This window comes from Pseudophryne corroboree, chromosome 1, assembly GCF_028390025.1.
Source record: "Pseudophryne corroboree isolate aPseCor3 chromosome 1, aPseCor3.hap2, whole genome shotgun sequence".
Taxonomy (NCBI): Eukaryota; Metazoa; Chordata; class Amphibia; order Anura; family Myobatrachidae; genus Pseudophryne; species Pseudophryne corroboree.
This window is the reverse complement of record NC_086444.1, coordinates 1,030,323,310-1,030,344,473: the sequence shown is the minus strand read 5'-3', so window position 1 is coordinate 1,030,344,473 and position 21,164 is coordinate 1,030,323,310. Positions and strand designations below refer to the sequence as shown.

The window sequence follows — 21,164 nt, the reverse complement described above, 5'->3', positions numbered from 1 at the left end:
CCCTCTATGCCCCTCCTCCAGACCTCAGTTAGAATCTGTGCCCGGACAGAGCTGGGTGCATTTTAATGAGCTCTCCTGAGCTTGCTAATAAGAAAGTATTTTAGTTAGGTTTTTTATTTTCAGAGAGCTTCTGCTGGCAACAGACTCTCTGCTACGTGGGACTGAGGGGAGAGAAGCAAACCTACTAACTGCGGCTAGGTTGCGCTTCTTAGGCTACTGGACACCATTAGCTCCAGAGGGATCGAACACAGGAACCTAACCTTGGTCGTCCGTTCCCGGAGCCGCGCCGCCGTCCCCCTTGCAGAGCCAGAAGACAGAAGCCGGCGGGTTGAAGCAAGAAGACGTCAAAATCGGCGGTAGAAGACTCCTGTCTTCATATGAGGTAGCGCACAGCACTGCAGCTGTGCGCCATTGCGCCCACACTAACCCACACACTCCTGTCACTGTAGGGTGCAGGGCGCGGGGGGGGCGCCCTGGGCAGCAATTGATTACCTCCTGGCAAAAAGCAGCATATATACAGCTGGGCACTGTAATATGCATGAGCCCCCGCCATTAATTTTACACAAAATCGCGGGACAGAAGCCCGCCGCTGAGGGGGCGGGGCCTTCTTCCTCAGCACTCACCAGCGCCATTTTCTCTCCACAGCTCTGCTGAGAGGAAGCTCCCCAGGCTCTCCCCTGCAGAAGCACGATAGAGAGGGTGAAAAAGAGAGGGGGGGCACATAAATTTGGCGTAAAAACAATATATACAGCAGCTACTGGGTTAACACTAAGTTACTGTGTGATTGCTGGGCCATATAGCGCTGGGGTGTGTGCTGGCATACTCTCTCTCTGTCTCTCCAAAGGGCCTTGTGGGGGAACTGTCTTCAAATAGAGCATCCCCTGTGTGTGTGGTGTGTCGGTATGTGTGTGTCGACATGTCTGAGGTAAAAGGCTCCCCTAAGGAGGAGACAGAGCAAGTATGTGTGTGAGAGGGTGTCTCCGTCGACAATGCCGATACCTGTTTGGATATGTGTAAGTGCTAAGGTGAATTTGTTGCACAAAAGATTAGAGAACAGACAGGAAATCTACCCATGTCTGTCCCTATGGCACAGAGACCTTCAGAGTCTCACAATGCTCACTATCCAAAGTAATAAACACTGATATCGACACGGAGTTTGACTCCAGTGTCAACTACGATAATGCAAAGTTACAGCCAAAATGGCAGAAAAGTATTCAATATATGATTATTGTAATAAAGATGATTTGCATATCACTGATGACTCATGTCCCTGACACAAGGGTACACATGTTAAGTAGAAGAAAGCTGAGGTAAATTTCCCTCCTCTCATGAGGAAAAAGAGCAGGAATCTCCAGACAAGAGACGGCAGCTTCCCACAAAGAATTCTCAGGCAGTATCCTTTCCCCACTAGGGCCAGGATGTGATGGGAATCTTCCCCTAGGGTGTCACGTTTGCCCAGAAGGTAGCCCTAGCTATTCTCAGGGATCCTGCAGATAGCGTGCACATTCTGGTACACTACTCAGACCGGCGATTGTGTCGGCATGGGTTTATAGCGCTGGGGTGGCGTGGACATGTACCTTATCAGCAGAAATTGAGACCCTAGTATGTATGTGTGTGTGTGTGTGTATACATATATATATATATATGTGTATATATATATATATATAATGTATGTATATAGAGAGATATGTATGTGTGTGTGTGTGTGTGTGTGTGTGTGTGTGTGTATATGTATATATATATATATATATATATATATATATATATATAAAGATGCTGTCTTAAGAGATATATATAATCAAACATGCCCAAAGAGACATGAGTATACTGGGTCCCAGAGGCAAAGCTATGTCGATTTCTGCTTGACGTATCCTGTAGAATATGCAATGGAAGATGATGCCCACTTAAGTGGCATATGGAAGGCTGAGGATTGTGTGGAGAAAGGTTCTCGGACCTGGTCTCCACAGCTATAGCTGGTAATGCTGATATTTTGCCTTATATTCCTGCACAGCCTAGGAAAGCACGTCATTATCAAATGCAGCTTTTCGAACAAAGAAACAAGAAAGGGCGAGATGCGTCCTTTCTTGCCAGAGGAAAGAAGCTGCACAACACAGCTAGTTCCCAGGAACAGAAGTCCTCCCCGGCCTCTATGAAAATCCACCGCATGTCGCTGGGGCTCCACAGACGGAGCTAGGCCCGGTGGGGGCACGCTTTCGTAAGTTCTGCAACAAGTGGGTTCACTCCCTGTTAGATCCCTGGGCAATAGAGATTGTGTCTCAGGGATACAAGCTGGACTTTGAGAAGATGCCTCCTCACTGACGGCCCTGCCGGCTTCCCCCCACGAGAGGGAAACCGGGTTGACTGCAATTCACAAATTGTATCTTCAACAGGTGGTGGTCAAGGTTCCCCTCCTTCGACAAGGAGGGGGTTATTATTCGACCATGTGGTAGTCCCGAAACCAGACGGTTCGGTCAGACCCATATTGAATTAAAATCCCTGAACATATACCTGAAAAGGATCAAGTTCAAGATGGAATTGCTAAGAGCGGTCGTTACAAGCCTGAAAGGGGGGGATTTTATCGTGACTCGGGACATAAAGGAGGCATACCTTCATGTCCCCATTTATCCACCTCATCAGGCGTACCTCAGAATTGCGGTACGGGATTGTCATTACCAGTTTCAGACATTGCCGTTTGGTCTCTCCACGGCCCCGAGAATATTCACCAAGGTAATGGTGGAAATGATGGTGCTCCTGCGGAAGCAAGGTGTCACTATTATCACGTACTTGGACGATCTCCTCATAAAAGCGAGATCAAGAGAGCAGTGGCTGAACAGCGTATCACTTTCTCTGGAAGTGTAACGGCAACACGGCTGGATTCTATATATTCCAAAGTCGCAGTTGGTTCCTACAGCTCATCTGCCTCTCCTAGGCATGATCCTTGCCACAGACCAGAAAAGGGTTTATCTCCCGATAGAGAGAGCTCAGGAGCTCGTGACACTGGTCAGGAATCTATTAAAACCAAAACAGGTGTCAGTGCATCACTGCACTCGAGTCCTGGGAAGGATGGTGGCATCATACGAGGCCATTCCTTTCGGCAGGTTCCATGAGAGGACCTTCTAATGGGACTTACTGGACAAAGTGGTCCGGATCACATCTTTAGATGCATCGGTTAATCACCCTATCCCCCGGGGCCAGGGTGTCTCTCCAGTGGTGGCTGCAGAGTACTCAACTTCTCGAGGGCCGCAGGTTCGGCATTCAGGACTGGGTCCTGGTGACCACGGATGCAAGCCTCCGAGGGTGGGGGGCAGTCACACAGGGAAGAAGTTTCCAAGGGCTGTGGTCAAGTCAGGAGACTTGCCTTCACATATATATCCTGGAACTAAGAGCCATATACAATGCCCTAAGTCAAGCGGACACCCTGCTTCGCAACCAATCGGTGCTGATCCAATCGGACAACATCACCGCAGTGGCTCATGTAAACCGCCAAGGCGGCACAAGGAGCAGGGTGGCGATGGCGGAAGCCACCAGAATTCTTCGATGGGCGGAGAATCACGTACGAGCACTGTCAGCAGTGTTCATTCCGGGAGTGGACAACTGGGAAGCAGACTTCCTCAGCAGGCACGACCTCCACCCGGAAGAGGGGGGACTTCATCAAGAAGTCTTCGCGCAGATTGTAGGTCGGTGGGAACTGCCACAGGTGGACATGATGGCATCCCGCCTCAACAAGAAGCTACAGCGGTATTGCGCCAGGTCAAGAGACTCTCAGGCGATAGCTGTAGACGCACTGGTGACACCGTGGATGTTCCAGTCGGTTTATGTGTTTCCTTCTCTTCCTCTCTTACCCAAGTTGCTGAGAATCATAAGGAAAAGAGGAGTGAGAACAATACTCATTGTTCCGGATTAGCCAAGAAGGACTTGGTATCCAGAGCTGCAAGAAATGCTCACAGAGGACCCATGGCCTCTGCCTCTAGGGCAGGATCTGTTGCAGCAGGGACCTTGTATGTTCCAAGACTTACCGCAGCTGCGTTTGACGTCATGGTGGTAGGACGCCAGATCCTAGTAGAAAAAAGGGATTCCGGATGAGGTTATTCCTACGCTGATAAAGGCTAGGAAGGACGTGACGGCTAAACATTATCACCGTATACGGCGAAAATATGTTGCTGGGTGTGAGGCCAGGAATTCTCTTACGGAGGAATTCCAGCTGGGCCGTTTCCTTCACTTCCTACAGTCGGGAGTGACTTTGGGCCTAGAATTGGGGTCCATTAAGGTCCAGATTTCGGCCCTATCCATTTTCGTTCATAAAAAACTAGCTTCTCTACCTGAAATTCAGACGTTTGTAAAGGGAGTGCTGCATATTCAGCCCCCTTTTGTGCCACCAGTGGCACCTTGGGATCTTAACGTGGTGTTGAGTTTCCTGAAATCTCACTGGTTTGAGCCGCTTAAGACCGTGGAGTTAAAATATCTCACGTGGAAAGTGGTCATGCTATTGGCCTTAGCTTCGGCTAAGCGTGTGTCAGAATTGGCGGCTTTGTCATGTAAAAGCCCCTATCTGGTTTTCCATATGGACAGGGCAGAATTACGGACTCGGCCGCAATTTCTGCCAAAGGTGGTGTCATCTTTTCATTTGAACCAACCTATTGTGGTGCCTGCTGCTACTCGTGACTTGGAGGATTCCAAGTTACTAGATTTAGTCAGGGCTTTAAAGATTTATGTAGCCAGAACGGCTGGAGTCAGGAAAACTGACTCGCTGTTTATCCTGTATGCATCCAACAAGCTGGGTGCTCCTGCTTCAAAGCAAACTATTGCTCGCTGGATCTGTAACACGATTCAGCAGGCTCATTCTGCGGCTGGCTTGCCGCCTCCAAAATCAGTAAAAGCCCATTCCACAAGGAAGGTGGGCTCTTCTTGGGCGGCTGCCCGAGGGGTCTCGGCATTACAGCTGTGCCGAGCAGCTACTTGGTCGGGTTCAAACACTTTTGCAAAGTTCTACAAGTTTGATACCCTGGCTGAGGAGGACCTTGTGTTTGCTCATTCGGTGCTGCAGAGTCAACCACACTCTCCCGCCCGTTTGGGAACTTTGGTATAATCCCCATGGTCCTTACGGAGTCCCCAGCATCCACTAGGACCTTAGAGAAAATAAGATTTTATTCACCGGTGAATCTATTTCTCGTAGTCCGTAGTGGATGCTGGGCGCCCGTCCCAAGTGCGGACTTCTTCTGCAATACTTGTATATAGTTATTGCTTAAATAAGGGTTATGTTATGGTTGCATCAGGTTTGTCTGATGCTCTGTTGTTGTTCATACTGTTGACTGGGTATGTTATCACAAGTTATACGGTGTGATTGGTGTGGCTGGTATGAGTCTTACCCTGGATTCCAAAATCCTTTCCTTGTAATGTCAGCTCTTCCTGGCACAGTTTCCTTAACTGAGGTCTGAAGGAGGGGCATAGAGGGAGGAGCCAGTGCACACCAGTAGTACTAAATCTTTCTTAGAGTGCCCAGTCTCCTGCGGAGCCCGTCTATTCCCCATGGTCCTTACAGAGTCCCCAGCATCCACTACGGACTACGAGAAATAGATTTACCGGTGAGTAAAATCTTATTTTTTTCATCTATGGGGGAGAATCAGATGGTTCCCCGCCATCGATGATACACAGCCACCAAATTTTTTTTTTCCTCAAGATGTTGGGACATAGAGCTTAGCACCACCCCTGACACGCCCATAAAGCTCCACTCCTGGGCTCTCTTTGGCCCATGGCATATTGAGTAGTAAAGCAGGGATGACCTTTGGTGGGTAAATGGTGCCATAGAAGGGTAACCCACCAATGGCCATCCCTACTGGGATCTGTGATGTGCTGAAGGGGAGGTACAGTAAATCCCAGGTTTGCAATTGGCTTAATGAGCACAATATGGATTTCCTGTGAGAATAGAGAGGGATTGTAGAATTATTTCTGGAAGGTATAGCAGTCATCCTGCTCTTTGGAATGAATAGATAAGTCCTCAGGCTCTAACATATTTGCTCTATGCAGAAGGTATCTCTCTTAAATGTTTCCAGACTTTAACTCTAAGTGCATTCCAGTGGTAATGTAACCCTGCTGTGTGATCAGACTGGTAATATACACCCCTGCAAGTTAGGCACAATTGTAAGTCTGAAAATTTGTCCATCTCACACAACTCATTAGCTAACTGAAAAGAATCAGAATCTGCTTTATTGGCCAGGTATACTTGTGTATACAGTACTAGGAATTTGATTTCGGTTTACAGTGCAGCAGCCAGGGGGGAACACGTAGACAAGAGGAGGGGATGGGGAATATATGCAGTATACAGCTTAAGTAAAAGTACACAGTGTTCGTTACAATCAGGAGATCGAAGTAGAGCGACTGAACAGTCAGCCTGGCAGTTTGTCAGGAGTTTAGCAGGTGGACTGCTTGAGGAAAGAAGCTTATTGGTTCTGTTGGGAATGGCCCTGTATCATTTTCCTGATGGCAGCAGGATGAGCTCGCCATAGCCCGGGTGAGGCGGATCATTGACCATCTTGGTCGCCCCTTTTTTTGGCTCTGGACCGGTACAGGTCATGGACGGTTTCGATCCTGCGTTTGTCTCTCTCACTGGCGGAGCTATACCAGACAATAATCGAGGAGCACAGAACAGATTCTACAATTGTGGAGTAGAAGAGGAGCAGGAGATTCTGTGGGATGTTAAACTACTTAAGTTGCCTTAGGAAGAACAGCCTCTGCTACGCCTTTCCGATGGTGGCATCTGCATTTGGTCCCCACTTGAGGTCTCTAGCGATCGTGGTCCCCAGGAACTTGAAGGAAAAGGCATTGATTCAGAGTCCCATAATATTTATGTGCGACATCTATATATACTACGATCTCCAGTGAAGGAGGATTTTGGCAGTACAAGTATAATTACTGCTGCAAAATTCTTGCTGCTATTGCCAGCTAGGGATTGCATTTGCTGAGAATGCGTAAAGGAAAAGTACCCAGGACTGTCATACTCTTACCACTGCCAGATAGTACTAACAAGGAGCCAAACATTACTCCACCGCCCCTGTGAGCGCTACTGGTAAATAAAGGTGACAGAAAATGTTCTATCGCTGTGATCACATTGATAAAGAGACTCTGTAATCCTTTGTGTGGGGTTTTATGTTACCCTCGTAGAGCACATTAGCAAAACTGGAGTACAAAAATAAGTCTTTGTTATTGCAATGTACAAAGCTCCTCCTGCTGTGTCTTAGGGGTACTTGTATTTTGGAATACAAAGCTCCTCCTGCTGTTTGGAATATATAAATTGTGGGCCTGATTCAGGGATCTACGCTAATGCATTGCAGCTGTGATCCCGGGCACCTGGAAATTAATGAGAAGCCCTCTGGCGCCCTCGCCAATATCAACATGTACGTACGTACAAACATGCAGCGATGGAACGGAGATGCTGGCGCCACTTGTGACACGTACTTGACTCATGATGTACATGCATGCGCAGGAGGCCGACAATTGTTCAACACCGTAAATATCAGCATTACGTACATCTTTGAATCAGAGCCTTTGTTGTGTGGTTATTAATATACTTTGGGGCATATGTACAAAGCTTTGGAGAGAGATAAAGTTCCAGCCAATCAGCTTCTAACTGCCATGTTACAGGCTGTGTTTGAAAAATGACAGGAGCTAGTTGGTTGGTACTTTTGGTTCTGTTCACGAAGCAGTGAAAAGTGTGGAGAAGTGAGCCAGTGGAGAAGTTGCCCATGGCAACCTATCAGCTGCTAAGTATAATTTTATAGCATGCACTTTATAAATGGTATATTAACACTGCTTCGTGAATAGACCCCGTTATCTCTCTCCACTTTATCTCTCTTCAAGGCTTAGTACAATTGCCTCATATGATCATAAATAACTGCCGTTGGGTTTCTAAAACTATATTGGTGTTAATGACTTCTGGATTCCGCGTAATGGCTGTTTCACAAAAGACACTATAATGCTATGTAATGCAAACCTGTGCCAAGAACAATAAGGCCTGGCAAAGCAGAAAGTTCTTGCTTCATAGTGGAAAAGCAGCTTTTGAACTTCACAGCAATATTTCTTGCATTACAAATTAGTTTCATACCTCAGTTATTGTTCATATACTGCTGCTACTTGTGTGCTGCACCACTTACCTTACACAGCTAGGGGTCGATTTAATTAGGAATACAGTAAGTTACTCGCTGCTCATTTAATTGACCTCTTAGTGATCCAATTTTTCATAGCCTCAACCTTGAATTAGGCCTAGGGCCTAATTCAAGGTTGATTGCAAAACAAAATTTTCCTCTCATGGGCAAAACCGTGTACACTGCAGGTGGGGCAGATATAATGTGCAGAGAGAGTTAGATTTGGGTGGGGTGTGTTCAAACTGAAATGTACATTGCAATGTAAAAATAAAGCAGCCAGTATTTACCCTGCACAGAAACAAACACCCCACCCAAATCTAACTCTCTCTGCACATGTTATATCTCCCCCACCTGCAGTGCACACAGTTTTGCCCATTAGAGGAAAATGCAATCAACCTTGAATTCGGCCCTTAGTACAAATAACCTATTGTGAGCCTGCATTCTGTGTTTGTTTTACAAATTAGTCTGACACAATTGGAAATATATTATCCAACTGACAAAAAATGCCGTTTTATTAACTATCTTCTTATGCTGCATTACACTATGGACTAAGATAAATACGTCTAGTAATAAAAAAATATGTATCGTTTGTCCCATTTTTATTGACTCATAAATATAAGTCTTGGTTTTTAATTGCTTATTTTAGGAAAGTGGTCTTAAGGACAGTTTAAATATCATTCTTTTCTCGGACCATGGGATGACAGATATATCCTGGATGGAGAAACTGATAGACCTCAGAAACTATATTGACTTTAACGACATTTTGCAAATGAAAGACCGAGGTCCTGTGGTGAGTCTGTGGCCTGTGGAGGACAAGCTCTCCAAGGTAAGGGATACTGGCCTGCAGTTACATTTTCCTGCTATCTGTTGATGTACAGAGAAGATACAGCATATTTGTGAAGTTCAGAGTGAGGCACAAAAACCTCCCTTATCTTTAAAGGTTAACAAAAAAAAGCATGGTAAATGCTATTCAAAAGCTTAGTACACAATGTAAAAGTGCATTGAATACAGTTTATTTTCAATTTGTCATGCTGTCATCATTTCTTGGGGTATACAGCAGCCTGGCGTATTTATAATGGGTGAAGAGTGACTTTCTCACATATAAGACTACCTACCACTCCTATCGTCAGGCCCTGGACACTGCCAAACAAACATATTTCCAATCTCTCATCTCTTATCATGCCACCAACCCCAAACGACTTTTTAATACATTTAAATCACTTCTTTACCCTCCCTCAACCTCCCCCACTAGCTACTATCAGTGCACAAGAACTTGCTTCCTACTTCAAGGATAAGATTGATAAAATCCGAGATGAAATGGTATGCTCTAACTCAGCCAGTGACCTGCTCAAATCCCTATCTGAACCCTCTGGCACTTTCTCTTCATTTGATCCCACAAGTGAAGATGAAGTATCAACACTCTTTTCATCCTCCTACTCCACTACCTCTCCTCTTGATCCTATACCCTCACAGGTCAGCAAAAGTTTGTCTCCTGTGCTTATCCCAACCTTAACTAAAATCTGTAATCTCTCTCTCTCTACTGGTATCTTTCCCTCTCTGTTTAAACATGCAGTGATTACTCCCATTCTAAAAAAACACAACTCTGACCCAAACACACTCTCTAACTACCGTCCCATTTCTCAGCTACCCAGTCCCTCCAAGCTACTTGAGAGACTTGCCTACACTCGCCTTACACACTTTCTTAACTCCCACAACTTACTGGACCCACTTCAGTCAGGCTTTCGTGCCCAACGCTCCACGGAGATGGCACTGACCAAAGTAGTGAATGATCTGGTCACTGCTAGATCAAAAGGCCATTACACACTACTAATTCTTCTAGATCTCTCTGCTGCTTTTGACACTGTTGACCACTCTCTTCTCATACAAACACTAGAGTCCCTAGGTCTTCAGGACACAGCCCTTACTTGGTTCTCATCCTACCTATCTAATCGATCTTTCAGTGTTCGCTTCTCTGATTCTACCTCCTCTTCTCTACCTCTATCGGTTGGAGTACCGCAAGGCTCAGTCTTAGGTCCTCTGCTTTTCTCAATCTATACCTCCTCTCTTGGTAAACTAATCAGCTCCTTCGGATTTCAGTATCATTTGTACGCTGATGATACTCAAATCTACCTATCCTCCCCAGATTTATCACCATCTGTATTGGCTCGTGTCACTGGATGCCTGTCTGCCATTTCATCTTGGATGTCATCTCGCCATCTCAAACTCAACATTTTCAAAACAGAATTAATTATTTTCCCACCAGCTAAGGGTAGTTACCAACCTGATATTGCCATAACTGTTGACAATGCAACTATCCACCCTACCCCACAAGCTCGCTGCCTAGGTGTCATCCTTGACCCTGAACTGTCGTTTGTTCCACACATTCAATCTGTCTCTAAATCATGTTACATGCACCTTAAAAACATATCCAAAATACGCCCTTATCTTACACAAGACACTGCAAAAACTCTGATACATGCACTCATCATCTCCCGCATTGATTATTGTAATAGTCTCCTTACTGGTCTTCCCAAACATAGGCTCTCACCACTTCAATCCATTTTAAATGCAGCTGCGAGGCTAATCTTCTTCGCCAGACGTTCTTCGTCTGCTGATCCGCTCTGTCAGTCCCTCCATTGGTTACCGGTATTCTACCGTGTCAAATATAAAATACTTTTACTTACATACAAGGCTATTACCCAAACTGCACCATCATACATCTCCTCACTCATCTCAAAATATCTTCCTACCAGACCCCTCCGCTCTGCACAAGATCTGCGTCTCTCATCCAGATGTATTACCTGTTCCCACTCAAAATTACAGGACTTTACCCGGGCTTCACCCACTCTGTGGAATGCCCTCCCATGCACAATAAGACTCTCCACTAGTCTCCAAACCTTTAAACGTTCCCTGAAAACTCATCTCTTCAGACAAGCCTACCAAATTCCTGACCCACACACATAACCTTCAATGCTTCCCTATCCAGTTACATTCCCTCTGCACAGTCCCCATAACCTCACATTTTGTCTTCCAACATTGCTGGGTGATCATATCATACAACCCACTAAGAAGCTAGCAATCTGGGGAACCATTATGTAACAGGTAGCATCTATCTTTGTGTATCAATACCTATTTCCCTATAGATTGTAAGCTTGCGAGCAGGGCCTTCCTACCGCTATGTCTGTCTTTGCCCTGTTTTGTTCTATAACTGTTGTTCTAATTGTAAAGCGCAACGGAATATGCTGCGCTATATAAGAAACTGCTAATAAATAAATAAATAAGAGTGTGCGCTACACATGGACCAGAGTCCAGGGGACCCACACCCTGCACCCATTTTTTGTACTACTCACCTCTCCGTGTCCCCTGTCGGTGTCAGCACCTCTCTACAAATCACCGGGAAAATGGAGCGGTGGTCATTTCCCAGCATTCCGCGCATGCGCAGTAAGGATATCTCTGGGGAAATGGTTACTACGCCATTTACCCGGAGACCTGCATATACACAATAGAGTGTTCAGACCCTAATGCGCATTCGCAGATCTCTTGGAAGATGGCGAGGCGGCCGTTTTCATGGCAATTTATGCAGCGCTGCTGACATTGGCGCGGTACTCCAGAGGGGTAAGTATTAAGAAGTGGGTGCAGTGTGCCCCCCCTGGACTCAGGGACTCAGATACACCGCACATACTGCACCCATTATAAATACGCCATTGTTTATGGTGGATTCCAAGCCCGCCACATAGTAAATCTCGAGCCTCTATAATTCTAAGGATTAAAACAATAATGGTGCTTCAATAGTCTATTCTAAACTATGGATTCCCGGTGAGAGGTAATCGCGTCATGACAGCGATGAAAATGCATAACCAACATCTCTTAAATATACCACAAAACTCTTCACAATTCCGTGTGGCAAGCATGCACTTTTCTTGTGCTGCTCGCACGTGTGACATCTGAGCCGGTCCCACTGAACGACTTTGAAGATAACGCTGCTCAACACATGATCAATGCTTATTCCTTCAAGTATGGTTCAGTTGTTGGTGATATCACAATATCATGACAGTGGTGTGTTGCAGGTGTATGACCAGCTGAAAGATGTGCAGCACATGAATGTTTATGACAAGGCCAGCATTCCAGACCGTTTTTATTACAAGAAAGGAAGATTTGTACCCCCTTTAACTCTGGTCGCGGAACAGGGCTGGTTCATAGTTGAGGTAATGGCGTCTCATACTGTTTGTTTTTTTTAACTTTCATTGTATTATGTCTTATGACAAAACATTGATCAATATAGTTTCATCTAGAGTAAAGCGAAACTCCCATTCTGGAACAATGGCAGTACGCCCAATCAAGGCTGGCAGTATGGATGGCATGGCTACGATAATGAGCTGATGGACATGAGAGGATTCTTTTTAGCATCTGGTCCAGGTGAATATGAAATATTAATCTAAAATATTTATATGATCTGTAGACACTAGTGGAAAAGTGGCAGAAACATAATGTCAGAACACATTGCAAAATACAGTACTTGCTTGGCACTTTGAACAATGTAACTATTGTGCAAAAGTGTACCTTAAGTTTATTCAAGAGATTTACAAAACATACAGTACTGGATATCATAAATTAAAAATTGGGCACAGCTAATGGCAGGAGGTTTCAGTCCGGTCACTGGTGAAATCTGTGTAGTGGCATCTGTGAAGAGCCTGCTACATTAGGCCGACTGTGTACCTTGTATGTACAGTAAGTATCTGGGTCATAGTTGTAGTGGTTGTAGATGGGGGCTGGGTACCAAGGGGGTTATCCAGAGATGAACGCAGATCTGCATTAATCTCTGCACGTGCTGGGGACCCCCAGCACAGGGCAAAGACGCCCAGCATGTGTGAGGCCACCCTACGGATGTGTCCGCAATTTAATTGCGGCTGCATTGGAACTAATGTTGACCCCTGGGCGCTGTCAGGCGGTCGGCTGCCATTTCTTTGTTCGGAGTGGCTGTGTGTGATGTCAACGCCGCATTGGCACTCTGCAAACGCCCAACGCTGTCATTCGCATTGTGGTCACATTCATAGACGATGCGACCGCAATGTGTGTGGCCGCGCAGTAGCTGTGCGCCCGCTATGCGCCCACTGCTCCTGCGCAGTTTGCCGCCATTGCCAAACTGCGATGCGGGCTGCTGCTCTGGCAGAGTCTGAATGACCCCCCAAATCCCAGCAGTCCGTATCCCGACGGTCAGGAAATTGATAGCGGTATCCCAACAGTCCAAATCCTGACTGATCCTGGTTAGCATTTAAACCCTAACCATGCCGTCCTCTACCGCAACCTTAATTGAACCTCTCCCAGCCCCGCAGCATAACACTAACTTCCCTCCCCCCTCCCCCCCCCCCCACACATGCACCCCCACACCCACATGTAGCTCTGCACCAGTCACATATGCACGAGGTTTACGTCAGATGTATTAGGCCTAGACTCTGGGGTCTCTGCTCATGAATCAGTGAAAAGGGTGGAGAAGTGAGCCAGGGGGGAAGTTGGCCATGTCAACCAATCAGCACTGAAGTAACATTTATCATTTGCATACTATACAGTTGTACGGAGCAGCTGATTGGTTGCCATGGGCAACTTATCCACAGGCTCATTTCTCCACTCTTTTCACTGCTTCATGAATAGACCACACAGTCACTTATTGTACATTGCAGAATGATACACACCTTTGAAATAACAGTACTTTTTTCCTACTCCAGATTTTAAAGTGAACTACAGAGCGGCTCCAATTAGGTCAGTGGACGTCTACAATGTAATGTGCAAAGTTCTAGGCATGGAGCCACATCCCAACAATGGATCATGGTCCAGGGTGGAATGCATGCTAAGAAGCAATGCACAGCTGGTGGTCCTGGACAGTTATTCACTGGTATCACTTCTCTGCATGTTTGTAGCATTATCAGTTTAGCTATTTTATTTTTCCAGAATTAATAATAAGGAACTTTCTAGTGTTTTTATCCTATAACAATATATTTTGACAAAAAATCATATATATATTTATATTCAAGTGTTTAATTGTAACATGTCTTCTTTCACAATATTAAAACATTTTAAATTGTAAATAATGTAAATAAACTGTCAAAAGAATAAATAAAATTGAAATTCGAGTTTGACGTTACCAATTATTCTCTGTTACATGATTGATAAATTCAGCACTTACAAAGTTGTGGAACAATGTAAAATTCCTATTATCAAGTAAGTTAATTATCCATCCAAGATTCAGCCTTCAATCCCATTCAGTTCTATTAAGGGCATACATACTGTAGCTCCATAATCTGTAAATTGCACTGCCTGTTTCTCTTGCGTCCTAGAGGATACTGGGGTCCACATTAGTACCATGGGGGTATAGACGGGTCCACTAGGAGCCAAGGGCACTTTAAGAAATTGATAGTGTGGGTTGTCTCCTCCCTCTATGCCCCTCCTACCAGACTCAGTTTAGAAAATGTGCTTGGAGGAGCCGGTCACGCTTGGGAAGCTTCTGAAGAGTTTTCTGCATTTATTTTCTTTTTTGTTGTTTTCAGGCAGGTCTGGCTGACACCAGACTGCCTGCATCGTGGGACTTAGGGGGAAGGACGGCCCATCCTCCCTAGGGTTAATGGTCCCGTTCCCCACTGACAGGACACTGAGCTCCTAAGGGACCTATTCGCAAGCCCCACCACGGCGAGCGTACAGACCCGCAGCACACCTCATCCCCTAACAGAGCCAGAAGTAAGAAGAGTGGTGAGTAGGTGGCCGGCATCCCTGTTAGCAGGTCGCCGCCTGTAATGGCAGCACAAGGGCTAGGAGAGCAGCGCTGGCAAGCAGGCTGCGCCTCCAGGCTTCACAGGCATACAGGGTGCTGTGTGTTCCGCTGTGAGGGGCGAGCTGAAGCCACAACACACACATACCCACACTGGCAGCAATTCTACAGGGGTTTTAACCCACTGTAGAACAGAAATGACCTCAGCCAGTATAAAAAAACGGGAAGACTGCACGCCATTAAGGGGGCGGGGCTTCACTATGAGCGGATCCAGCCACTCACCAGCACCATTTCTCTTACGTCCTAGAGGATGCTGGAGTCCATTTTAGTACCATGGGTTATAGACGGTTCCGCAGGAGCCTTCGGCACTTTAATGCCGAAAGGCTAAGCCTATACTGTAAACCTTGGTTTTGTAATGTGAACACAATGCAATGCTAATTAACCTCTATTATATAAAAGCCTCTTGAGCGATTGAGACGCTCTGAATACTCTCAGCAATGTAATAAACACACAATACCTTGCTAAGGTTCCAAAACCTTTACTAACGAGATATAGTTATATAAAAAGGGAAAATACAGTTAACATCTTATACACTACAGACTAACATCAATATCTAAACATAATAACTACACATATACAATATACAACAGCGTAACAATAACAGAGAGAGAGAGAGTATGGCAAATACAAACGGAGAACAAGTTGGTTACAGAGAAAAACTTACACACTGGGGAATGATCGCTGCGCAGTCCTGGTACCAGCTCTCAAGTTAGTCAGTGATGAAAACCTTTTGTGGAGAGTAGACTGAGCTGGCCCAAACTGGCTGCCTTATATACACTGCATACTGTACACTACAAAGGGGCCTACAATCTCATTGTTCATTGGACACAGGAATCTGTCTTCTCATTATAACAAAAGGTCATAGGTTGATTCAAACAGGTGGGCTGTGACTATTTCATACTGCTCAGGTGGGAGGGAATCTCAGGATTCCCGCCGCATGGATAATGAACTGCAAATATAGTAAATGTCCATAAACTTCTTATAAACATAACTATTCGCAGGAGCGATTAATTTCTCTCAAACCAACACCGGAATGTTACTAATAATATACTCTACCGTTGCATACTAAACACCACTGCTCAAAACCTGTCTGACCCTTCGTATCATGTAAAGACGGATTTCTCTGTCCATGAACCAGTTACACTAACCAAACTTACTGATATTATTAAGGAGACCATAACCTACAAAATACACTATTTGGATTAACTATGTGACAACTGAGTCGCCCGCCAGACGCACACAAACTCTACCGTAAATGCACATACCACGCGCTTGAGCGCATGTCCGTGGAGGCGCCGTCACGCAACTGCGAATATGCGCACGCACGGGAGAGAATGTGCACGTGCAGCGGGCAAGCGCATGGGGTTAGTACAAGGCATGAGAATAACGATATTTTCGACTTTGACAGTCCACCCTTTGGCAGTCACCAATAACTGCCACTTCCTAAACAATACAGAAAAATATATGTCATCATGTAAACACCTTTTTATGATTGGGTAAGGGGAGGAGAGGAGAAGGTGGGAAAAGTATGACCTAGTGAGATAGTAAAAGCATGTGTGTATGAAATCCATGTTTGAGGGGTCATGTATCATCGTGCCGAACGTGTTTTAAATCAAGCTTCGAGGTATTGCGAAGTATATATTGAATCCTTCTTATCCCTTATCAAGGGTCTGTGGATGGGCTGTCAAACTCTACCGAGCTCTTTTCAGCTTTTGGTTGCAACAAATGGGGGAGCACATTTAGTTGATGATACATGAAGGGGGGAACATGTGAATGCTGATATATGTGTCTATATTCCCTGTCGACTATGTGTGTCATTACCTGGAGGTTGTAGAGATGAAGATAAAAAACAATCGTTATAAATGCAGTCGTAAACTATGTGAGTTTATATAAACAGTCGCCAATTGAGGTCTTGTCTGATGTCTTGTCTTGATGTACACGTTGTCTGATGTCTCTCTGTGCTTTTGCTATAAATAGCGAGCAAAAGCTTTTCCATTGTCCATAAAATTACAGTCTCTAAAGTATTGGGCTATCGTAAAAGTTAAAGTCACTAGGGATATTGGGGGCTTGTAGCATAGTTCATCAATGGTCTGTATAAAAGAGGTTGTCAAATTCTTATTCCAAGCGGATGTCTTTGTACCTTGGAGGAAAACAAAGGAGAAACGGGTGAAAGAAACGGACCGTGGAATCACATTTTCATCACAACATTGTCTCTATCGTTGGGTCATAAATCAAATTAGTTGTTGTTATTACAGTGTCCTCGCTCCTCAGACTCATCACTCTGGTACTACCTTTACACTTCGTTAAAGTCCGAACGCATCTAAATATCAGGCCAACCAATATGACGACTCCCAGAATACACAAGAGAAATTTCCCTACGTCCATTATAGTACCTTGGGTCCATTCTCCTAAACCAGAGAACCAATTTCGTGGGTTCAACCATGACACCCAACTGGTCAGTGTCACGATCCGGGTATCTGGACGCCATTTCTTACCCATCAGATGCCTCCTAAGGCTGGCTCAGCGCTCCAGGACCGGATCCCATCTGTTATCCTAATGTTCACATTCCTGCATCCTCTCCTGTCTCTCTGAGACGCTGTCACAGTAACGCCTTATTACATCTGGCATGGCGTCTCCCGCGGCCTCCGCCGCCGTCCCTGAGCTTCTGCATGCAGAGTGTCAGAGTGGCGATTACGTCAGCCGCGGCCTCCGCTGTGTCCGCGTGGTTGGATGTGCACTTGTCAGCCTGGCGTCTCCTGTCTCCAGTGGCCGGCGCCGCCATTACTGTTTTCATTACCACATGGATTACAAACCAAACTTCCCTCCAAGTGTCTGCATGGGCGCAGCCATCTTGGATTCTGTCAGCTGATCATTTCCTCCAATCTGTTGTCAGTATTGTTAATCTGCATAATTGCCTAGCCAATCCCTTCCTTGCTGCAGGTATAAATACACTGTGCCTGAGCAAGGAAGGCGTCAGTGCTTTGGTTGTCAAACCTAGTTCCTGTTTGTCTCTCTCCTGTGATTGTCTTCCAGGTTCCAGCTCCTGTCTCAAGACTTCCACCATAGAGACCCGCACCAGCATTCCACCTGCGGTGTAGCCTGACTCTCCAATCCATTGTGGATTCATCTGTTTCCAGCTACAACATTACCTGCTTCCAGCTCAGCTTCCAGCAGAGTACAGCTTCCCTTAAAGGGCCGGAGTCCTTTCTACACTTTACCACTCTCCACCGGTATTATTATTTCTCCGCTCTCAAGTTCTACATTTCAGTTCATATTTCATCGCTCCCAAGTTCATTTATTATTTAACTGGTTCCAGCCAGTATCCACTCCGTGCTAACAACAGTCTGGTTCCAGCCAGTATCCACAGCAGCTGTTTTATCTTCAGCAACCCAGCTTTTCCTGGAACACCAGCTGGCACAATCCTGGGTTATCTCCATTGCTACAGTCGGGCCTGGTAAGGACTTTCCATCTAGAAGATCATAAGAACTATCTCACACTACCAGTGCCCTGTGGCTCCTGCCATCCTGTAGTACCCAGGAACTGTATTTATTATTTGCTGACTTTTACGTTTTCTTTTACTGCTGCTGTGTTGCGGAGTTGTCATAATAAACATCATTGACTTTTATCCAAGTTGTCGTGGTCACGCCTTCGGGCAGTTATTATTCATGTTACTTACATGTCCAGGGGTCTGATACAACCTCCCAGGTTCCGGTACATCTCAGCCCCTACAACTGAGGCTGCCTCCCGTCAGCTCAGGCCCTCAGTTGTGACAGTAAGCACTGACCTAATGAATCCAGCCGGAGACCAGGATCAAGCGGCCAGGCCGATGCAAGAACTGGCAGCCCGACTAGAACATCAGGAGGCTGCACAGGGCCACATCATCCGCTGTCTCCAGGATCTCTCTACTCGGCTGGATGGGATTCAGACAACTCTCCGTGGATCAGGCGCGTCTGGTGCGTCAACCACAGTGACTCCAGCTATAACCCCACCCACCTTACCCATTTCTGCTCCACGTCTTCATCTTCCAACGCCAGCAAAATTTGACGGATCTCCAAGATTCTGCAGGGGATTTCTCAACCAGTGTGAGATTCAGTTTGAGCTACAACCTGGCAATTTTCCCAGTGACCGTACAAAAATTGCCTACATTATTTCTCTTCTCAGTGGCTCAGCCCTTGATTGGGCATCACCGTTATGGGAGAGGTCCGACACCCTGCTATCTTCCTACACTGCCTTCGTGTCAACATTCAGGCGCATCTTCGACGAGCCAGGCCGGGTAACCTCAGCTTCATCCGAGATTCTCCGTTTACGCCAGGGGTCACGTACTGTAGGACAATATCTGATACAGTTCCAGATCCTGGCATCCGAACTGGCATGGAACGACGAGGCCCTGTATGCTGCATTCTGGCATGGCTTATCTGAGCGTATTAAAGATGAGTTAGCTAACAGAGACTTACCTTCTAAGTTAGATGAGCTAATCTCACTCTGCACGAAAGTTGATTTACGTTTCAGAGAGAGAGCAACTGAGCGTAGAAGATCATCTGCTCCAAAATCTTCTGCTCCTCTTCCTCGTCAACTGTCACCATCTAAAGATGAGCCCATGCAACTTGGCCGTTCCCGTTTAACTCCTGCTGAGCGCCGAAGACGTCTCTCCGAGTTTCTCTGTCTCTATTGTGCAGCTCCGTCTCACACCATTAATGCCTGTCCCAAACGTCCGGGAAACTCCAAATCCTAGCTTGCCAAGGAGAGGGCCGGCTAGGAGTAATGATCTCCTCTCCATCTCCTCAAGATTGTAATCTCCCAGTCTCGCTTCAAGTTGCTCAACGTTATCGGAACGTCATTGCCCTCCTTGATTCCGGAGCAGCTGGGAACTTTATTACCGAAGCCTATGTTAAACGGTGGTCCCTACCCACCGAGAGACTTCCTTCGTCCATTTCTTTAACTGCCGTGGATGGCAGCAAAATTTTTGATGCAGTCATTTCTTTAAGGACTCTACCAGTTCGTCTGAGAGTGGAAGTTCTTCATTCCGAACTTATTTCTTTTTTAGTGATTCCAAGAGCCACACATCCTGTGGTCCTGGGCCTTCCATGGCTCCGTCTTCACAATCCTACAATTGATTGGACGACTACGCAAATCCTGGCATGGGGTTCCTCCTGTGCTGAGACATGTTTGTTTAAAGTATTGCCTGTCTGTTCTTCCTCCCCCAGGTCGTCTGATGTTCCACCTCCTCCATATCAAGATTTCACGGATGTGTTCAGTAAAGCTTCTGCTGATATCCTTCCTCCTCATAGAGAATGGGACTGTCCGATTGATCTCGTTCCAGGGAAGGTTCCACCTCGAGGCCGAACTTATCCGTTGTCTCTGCCTGAGACGCATTCTATGGAGGAATATATTAAAGAGAACCTAGCAAAGGGGTTCATTCGACCTTCTTCTTCTCCAGCCGGCGCAGGCTTCTTTTTTGTAAAAAAGAAAGATGGTGGTCTGCGGCCGTGCATCGACTACAGAGGTTTGAACGACATTACCATCAAGAACCGTTATCCTTTACCCCTGATTACTGAGCTCTTTGACAGAGTTAGCGGAGCTACCATCTTTACAAAGCTGGACTTGCGAGGTGCATACAATCTCATCCGGATCCGTGAGGGTGACGAGTGGAAGACCGCCTTTAACACCCGTGATGGACATTATGAGTACCTCGTCATGCCCTTCGGATTGAGCAATGCTCCAGCTGTCTTCCAGCATTTTGTCAATGAGATCTTCAGAGACATTCTATACCGTCATGTCGTGGTCTATCTAGACGATATCCTCATTTTTGCCAACGATTTAGAGGAACATCGTTTTTGGGTTAAAGAGGTTCTGTCCCGTCTCCGTGTCAATCATCTCTATTGCAAATTAGAAAAATGCGTCTTTGAAGTCAAGTCCATTCCGTTTCTAGGGTACATTGTGTCCGGTTCCGGACTAGAGATGGATCCTGAGAAACTACAAGCAATCCAAAATTGGCCGGTACCCTTAACCCTCAAAGGGGTCCAGAGGTTCTTAGGGTTCGCCAACTATTACCGAAAGTTTATACGAGACTTTTCCACCATTGTGGCGCCTATTACTGCTTTCACTAAGAAGGGTGCTAACCCGTCCAAGTGGTCTGAAGAAGCCATGCAAGCATTTCATCTTTTAAAACAAAGATTCATCTCTGCGCCTGTTCTGAAACAGCCTGA

At 46.0% G+C, this 21,164-nt stretch overlaps 1 protein-coding gene across 2 annotated transcripts in view; it reads left to right on the top strand.

The window, feature by feature from the left end:
- Positions 1-14,266, top strand: part of ENPP6 (ectonucleotide pyrophosphatase/phosphodiesterase 6) — a 66,752-nt gene extending 52,486 nt beyond the window's left edge. For both annotated transcript variants that reach the window (XM_063950303.1, XM_063950364.1), the window contains exons 5-8: positions 8,785-8,964; positions 12,206-12,343; positions 12,431-12,554; positions 13,862-14,266. In XM_063950303.1, the coding sequence (XP_063806373.1) occupies positions 8,785-8,964; positions 12,206-12,343; positions 12,431-12,554; positions 13,862-14,067 (648 nt within the window). In that variant the 3' untranslated portion in view covers positions 14,068-14,266. The remainder of the gene's footprint in view (positions 1-8,784; positions 8,965-12,205; positions 12,344-12,430; positions 12,555-13,861) is intronic.
- Positions 14,267-21,164: the final 6,898 nt, after the last annotated feature.